This window comes from Camellia sinensis, chromosome 10 (assembly GCF_055761805.1).
Source record: "Camellia sinensis isolate YWXY chromosome 10, ASM5576180v1, whole genome shotgun sequence".
Lineage (NCBI taxonomy): Eukaryota > Viridiplantae > Streptophyta > Magnoliopsida > Ericales > Theaceae > Camellia > Camellia sinensis.
In genome coordinates, this window is record NC_138970.1 from 134,600,429 (window position 1) to 134,607,408 (window position 6,980).

Sequence of the window (6,980 nt, forward strand, 5' to 3'; positions counted from 1 at the left end):
AGTCGATACTTCATTATCTATGGTACTTGTTTGTCGTTAACGGAACAATAATTATTTTCATAATATATTAATTCGCATTAACAATTCACAAAGAAAATAAAATACGGCTACAGACTGTTATTACCATCTAACCTCTGATCATACACATTTACTTTGATCAACCCATCGGCAAGGAAAATTTTTTAATAATATTTTATCAACTTTAATACTCTTTTATTTGTATCTCAATCGCAACTGAAAAAATAAATTAGACAAAACAAGTTCAATACAACTGAAATTACTTACAAAAATAACTTCAACAATAACAATTTTTATATCGTTCACTTCCTTTCACATGCACATTACAAATAAAAATATATAAAATTATAATTCACTTCCGTTCTCATATGGAGGAGTTATCAAAGTCCAAAAACCGTTAACATCAAGATCCAAACCCTAGAAACCAAAAAAGAAAAAGAGATCCCAAACCCAATTCGGAGCTCCGATCTGGAGAGCGTACCAGATCCAAAACTGGCTCCTTCAGGGCCACCACACTCCCTCTCTCGTCGGAAACCATCGTCTTCCAATTCCAATTCCAATTCTCAAACCCTAAATTCTGAAACAAATCGCATTGTTAATAAACATTCACGTCCTTCACGGTTCAACCTTCCATTTTATCAGCAGAACTGCTTCTTCATCTTGCTTCTTCTAATGGCTCTCTCATGTTTCGCTCTCGCCGTCTTCATTTTTCTTGGCTTCGACTTCAATTCTGCCTCTCATTCCTCTGCTTCTGCCGCTGCTTCCGAAGGCGTTGAGGTTCCAATTCCTCTCTCTCTCTCTCTCTCTCTCTCTCTATATATATATATATATATATTGATATGTATGTGTGTTATATACTCTGTTTGGTTGCTGAGAAAATGTTGGAAGATATGATAAATCAAAGGTTTGAATTGCGTGGTTTGTTTGCTTGCGAAGTTCTGTTGGTTCTTCGTATAGACTGGATTCGGAAAAAAAGAGTAGAATTTTAGATTTTGTTTCTTTTCTAAGAAAATTGAAACGGAGGTATTGATAAAAGTGCGAGAAAGAAAAAAAAAGAAAAAAATTGAGGTTTTGAGATCACTGAACTTCTGAATTTGGTGTTTATGCATGAAGGTGTAGTTTTGCTTTGATCTTTTTTTCCACCAGTTCTCTTGGAAGCTAAATGAGGTTAAATAGATTTAAGAGATCTAGAAATTTTAAAAAGCTTACTGTAGATTCTACATTCTTTTGGTAGATTACATATGGTACAGTACTTAAGTTGATGCATGAGAAGACAAAGGTCCGGCTGCATTCACATGAGGTTCCATATGGATCTGGAAGCGGGCAGCAGTCGGTTACAGGTTTTCCAGTTGTTGATGATTCAAATAGCTACTGGGTACTCTCTATATCTCTTTCTCATTTGTTTGGGTAAATTACACTTTGCACTTTTTACCTCAGAACTCATTTTGTGCTCTATACTTCGAATTGGGATGTTAAGCTATAGCATTAGCCCTCCTCCAATCATTGCCTTTATATTTGACAGGAATTAGACACTTGGATTTTACATGACCTAATTTGGTAACCCTTTAGCCATCTTAATTTTTTCTCAAAATTCACTTTTGTACCTGAGTTTTGATTGGATAAACCAATTGTTGAGTAACATAACAATCACATGGTCAATTTTGGTTCATCTTCTATACGAAAACTGATAGAGGTTGACCTTGAAACTTGACCAGATTGTGGGGTTTTGACTGTCACAATTAAAAGTGGAAGGATCAAAAGTGAAATTTGAGATAAAGTGCAAGGTAATAAAGTGTAATTTACCCCGTTTGTTTTTTTCTTATATATTCCACATATGAAACTTTGAGTCTTATATGTTTGTAGATTGGTTAAATTAAACAATCGGGAGTTGTTTTGACTTTGATTCAAAATGATTGCATTTTGCAGATTGTTAGACCTCAGCCTGAGACATCTGCCAAACAAGGGGATGTGATCAAAAGTGGGACAATTATCAGGTTGCAACACATGAGGACCCAAAGATGGCTGCACAGTCATCTCTATGCATCTCCAATATCAGGCAACCTAGAGGTTTTTTTTTTTTTTTCTTCCTCTATGTTCACTGTCACTTCATACAACAAAAAGTTAGAAATGATCTTGAACTGTATGGGTTATAGGAAGAGGCCCATGTGATGCTTTGTGAAGCATAGGTTTCCAATTCAACACATCATTGAAGGCTTGTATAACGCCCACCAGTTTCCATTTGACATGATATTTGGATTGCAGGGTTCTCTCATTTATATTAGTGTAGGGGAAAATAAAAGGAACTTGCGTGGTCGCTAGTGTGTAGGGCCTATAAGCCATAGCATAATTGCTGGCTATGATTTGTGGGATCTGTTGAGTAGCTAGGTAATGTCTTGGATCAGGAGCTTGTGATGATGCTTGTATTCTTTTCCTTTTTCCGTTTTTGTTATTTTTTTACCAACGTGCTAAGATGCTTAAGTTTTTGATTGGCTAGATCATGTGGAGTCTATCTATTAATATGAACTTTCACTAAGTCATAACTGACTATATGCATGGTTTAGTTTGTCTTTTGGTTAAAAACAAAAGCCATGGTGATAAATACCTATGCACATTTTAGCTGGCTTCAATGGGTGACTATAGGCTATACCTTCACTGAATATGTGTATTTCCAAGTCTGTCCTTTCTTCCATTCATATCAATCTCGACATTCTCACTAAGAACTATTCATATTTTGTAAGTTCATTAGTTTTCAAATTTGTTTTGTTATTGCACAATATAGTTCCTTTTTTGTGTTTTTTTTTGGGGACATGTATGAGTCTGTTCGTGTGTGTGTGTGTGTGTATGCACACATTAAGATTTTTTGATATAAGACAAAACTCTAGTAACACCTTCCTAGGCCACCCACCAAAATTTATTTCTGAGTGTTTTTCCTATTACCTTGTGGACTATTGGATAATTATAACTGATTCCAGAGAGCATAGTTGCTTTAGTTTCTATGGCTATACTGCAATGGAGATGTGATGCCTTAAGGGATCAAAATAATGAAATAAGGGCTGTGGTTCTTAAAATGATGGATTTCAATCTTCATGATCCAGGTTCAGGTTTTGTGACTAAAAGATTTTGTCTGGACCAGTAGTTATTTACCAAACACAATGGAAATAAGAAAGAAATAGAGAGAAGAGTGCCCCACTCTGTGATTGCATGATTGAAATCCACACTCTTTCCACATTCATTACAATATATCTTAATCTGTTTCTTTAATGAGCTGTTGGAAATTGGGAGGAGTTTTAGATGCTTCGCCTAGCCCAATGTAATAACCATTATCCTTATGCTGATGGATTGATTTTACTAGAAATATAATATATATGAAGTACAAAAGTCTAATATGGTTACAGAATAAAAAAGATCAATAGAACCTCTCTTGTATCTCTTCCTCTGCTGCTGCTAATTATTTTAAGCACATAAGCAGTATGTGGTCATGGAAATGTCCTAGCTCCGTGCAGGACTTCCTTATCAAGGGAGATGAATGCTGGTAATCTAGCACTGAAGGGAGGTTATCATCTCTAAGGAGAGGGCCATTTCTTGTGTGCTTGATTCAATTAAATTTTCTGAACTTTTCTCAATTCCTATATGTATGTCTAAATATTGTTTGATGTGTTGATTGCCATAGAAATTCCCATAATATTTTCAACAATAAAAAGTGAGGTCTCCTAGAATGCATTAGATTTCAGCCACACTCCCACCTCTCTTAGTCTCTTCCATTGGTATCCCTTTAGTATTGTTGGTTTCCAGTGTAGATTGAAAAGCACAAATAGGATTCAAGGGCTGGGTAGACTGAGGGGTGAGGATCTGATTGAAAATATATAGTATTCTATAAACATCCTTTTTAGGTTGGAAATAGTTCTGGGCAATTTTTTGGAAATTGAATATCATGATAATTACTATACAAAAATAAATTGGTTGAAAGTGAAGTGTGGATGATTTCATTCAGATTAATGCATAAAAGGTTTTTCTTCATCTTGGAGACAGTATGCCCCCTTTTCTGAACATGATTTGTATGCCCATAAATACGTTGTTGACAATGTACTAAGCAGCAATTCACCACCCATCTACATATCCAGCTTCTGACTTGACCATGAAACTAACTTACATTGTGGTTTAATAACGCTATTAAAGCTGCAAATTTACTGGATCCATAAAAACTCTTTCGGTGTTGTGTCTAGGTAAGCTGTTTTGGAGGAAACACTGAATCTGACACGGGGGATTATTGGAGGTGAGACATAAATAGGAAGTTTCATATCAATTATTACTTACCTTGTCATCTCTATGGCTGGTAATTCTTATGGACCATTTTTCTTAGCCTTTTGATTGAAGGGAGTGGAAAGACTTGGAAACAAGATCAGAGGATTCGGCTTCAACATGTTGACACTGGCGGGTATCTGCACAGTCATGACAAGAAGTATAGCCGAATTGCTGGGGGACAGCAGGAGGTATGGGGGACCTGCAATCTTATAATATAAATTGCAAATTATGTTAGCTTCACACCAAGTTTTATATAATGTTATCAGTTATGCTGCGGGTGACTAGGTCTTTTTCTTACTATGGTTATAGATTGATACAATTTTTACTATAAATTCACTTTCTTCTCTTTCACACTCTTTATGAATTTTAATAATTTAAAATAAAATTGCAGAAATACAGCATAAGATGGTAGCAGTAATGACTGAAATAATTATTAATTATTATTTTTCATTAATCATTTGAATTGTCACTCTCTTGTATGGGCAGTCAGCGATGAGCAACATCATGCTACTACTGTATTTTTGTTATTTATTGGAGCCTTGATTATTTGATTAATCAATGATCTGTGTGTGATGCATAGGTTTGTGGTGTCCGAGAAAAGCGTGCTGATAATGTTTGGCTGGCAGCTGAAGGCGTTTACCTCCCTGTTACAGAGAGCAAGTAGAGAATTTAGTTTTAATGGGCCAGTATTTTGCAAAGGCCTACATGGATTTTGGATAAAGAGAGGTGGATAGTTGTTTTATTTATATATTTTTTATCTTAGATTATTGATAATCTATTAAAGGAAAGAAGTAATATGACTCAAATTAACTGATAGAAGGTACTTATTATAGACAAGCATTTGTCAACTGGATATAATGACGCAAGAAAATGCGGTCTTTCTGGGTCCACAGATTGTGTGGCATCTGCTTGTTTTGGGGACATTTTTCTGACATCTTAAGTTTTGATTTTCAGTTTGAATTGTCTCATTTCTCTTGTGTGGTCTGAGTGATGATTGGATCTTGAGGTTGAATGCGCTGTAACTGGAATTGGTTTAAATCAGTAAAAAAAACAAAGGGTAGAGAATGGAGATGCATAACTGCCTGGATTTGGTAAGCATTATTAGCTGGGATTAGAGAAAATGACAACCAAAGGTATATTTGCATTACTTATTAAGATGTGGTAGTCACTAAGAATATGGGCAGATTATCGTATTCCCTTATTACCTTTTGCGAGCGCACACAGAGAGAAACATGCCACACCCCGAATATCATTATTATTTGTGATTAAAAAGGGATTTGATTGAAAATTAAAAGGTAGCATATAGTAGGGTATTTTACCTAACTAGCATCATCTAGAAGCTGTTTGTTAATACATAAAAGAACATTTGGAAGCCCCTCTCCATGTTGTTGCTCCCTTTGTTTGCGAGGATGTCTGCACATTTGATCGCTTCCCTCAGGGTATAGCTAATTTGAGGGTGTTCTAGTTGGTCCAAGAAGTACTTGCAATCATTTCTTGCAATCATAAATGATATTGGCCCTGTTTGGTACATTTTTTTTTTCAGCTTATTTCAGTTTTCAGCTTAATTTAAGCTATTTTGATGTGTTTGGTTTAACTTAACAATGCAGCTTATAGCTTTTTGTAAGTCAAAAATCAGCTTATTCTTTGAGTGGGGCCGGAGAAACTTAATTTATAAGTCAGAAATCAGCTTATGTTTATAGTTATAAGCTATAAGCTGTTAAGGCATAAGTTATAAGTACTTTTCTACAGTTCTACCAAACAGGGCCATTACTGAGTTGGTGACGAACAATTATCATCTTGGAGTAGCTGTTGCCACAACTTTGTGTCTATTTCAATTTCAAATCTTCTACTATACAAGGATAAGAACTTTACTGTAGTGAAGAGTAAGGGAACCAACCTCTCTATGAATAGAGTAAATATGTGTAGACGTTGTATTAATGGGAGTCTTGTGCATTGATTTGTTCATTCATATATTTTTTTTAGTGTGATGCTCAGAATATTATATTTGTATACAATGAAAATAGATTTTTTTTGGTTAGTAAATTTCCTGTTTCCATATTAAATTTGTAACTTCTTACCCGTACTCTCCTCTTTCTCACACCACCAGCTTCACCTAACTTCTTCAGGACCGTAATCTATCTAAATACTCACAAGTTCAATTCAATTGGCCCCCATCATCACCATAAATCTCTCTCTCTCTCTCTATGGAATTGTGAGGCACATGTTTTATGTTTCGAAGTTGGCCGCCCATAGATTTTCACCAACTACTGACCTACAGTTTTAACATAATTATATTTATTTTTTCATAATCAAACGGATTGAAACTAATGCAGATTGTAAAGACACAAAGATAAATTAGATAAAATATATATTTCAATATAAAGAGATAGTAATATCATTTTTTCATTCATATGATTAATAAATTTTTAATAAAAATTGAATTAAGTGTTATATGAATTAAAGAGTCCAATGTAAGACTTGTTATGTTTCATCTAAATCGGAGGAGAGGTAAGTGTAATTTATCTATTGAAAAAAGAAAAGCCCCAACAAGAATGTTCATATATAATGCAATGCAGTTCACACAGGTTGGCTGAAAAAGCTTTCTGCACCATGATGGTGGTATGCCCAAGGAAGAAGAAAAAAGACTCATTCGAAAAATA

At 34.9% G+C, this 6,980-nt stretch overlaps 1 protein-coding gene across 2 annotated transcripts; it reads left to right on the plus strand.

Moving 5' to 3' along the window:
- The first annotated feature begins 300 nt into the window (after nt 1–300).
- On the plus strand, nt 301–5,288 carry LOC114290941 (stromal cell-derived factor 2-like protein). 2 transcript variants are annotated; one of them, XM_028234957.2, is made up of 6 exons: nt 301–795; nt 1,253–1,393; nt 1,945–2,085; nt 4,242–4,291; nt 4,379–4,508; nt 4,901–5,288. In XM_028234957.2, the coding sequence occupies exons 1-6, from the start codon at nt 691–693 to the stop codon at nt 4,982–4,984; spliced, it is 651 nt and encodes a 216-aa protein (XP_028090758.1). In that variant the 5' UTR covers nt 301–690; the 3' UTR covers nt 4,985–5,288. The 2 variants fall into 2 exon arrangements, with proteins under 2 accessions (XP_028090758.1, XP_028090763.1); XM_028234962.2 differs by having other exon boundaries at nt 386–795; nt 1,253–1,396; nt 1,948–2,085.
- Nucleotides 5,289–6,980: the final 1,692 nt, after the last annotated feature.

Excerpts from the sequence above, each read along its gene's own strand:
- LOC114290941 (XM_028234957.2), top strand. The coding sequence starts at position 691 with ATGGCTCTCTCATGTTTCGCTCTCGCCGTCTTCATTTTTCTTGGCTTC. Across the intron at positions 2,086-4,241 it reads CAATATCAGGCAACCTAGAG|GTAAGCTGTTTTGGAGGAAA; the intron begins GTTTTTTTTTTT and ends TGTTGTGTCTAG. Across the intron at positions 4,509-4,900 it reads TTGCTGGGGGACAGCAGGAG|GTTTGTGGTGTCCGAGAAAA; the intron begins GTATGGGGGACC and ends TGTGATGCATAG.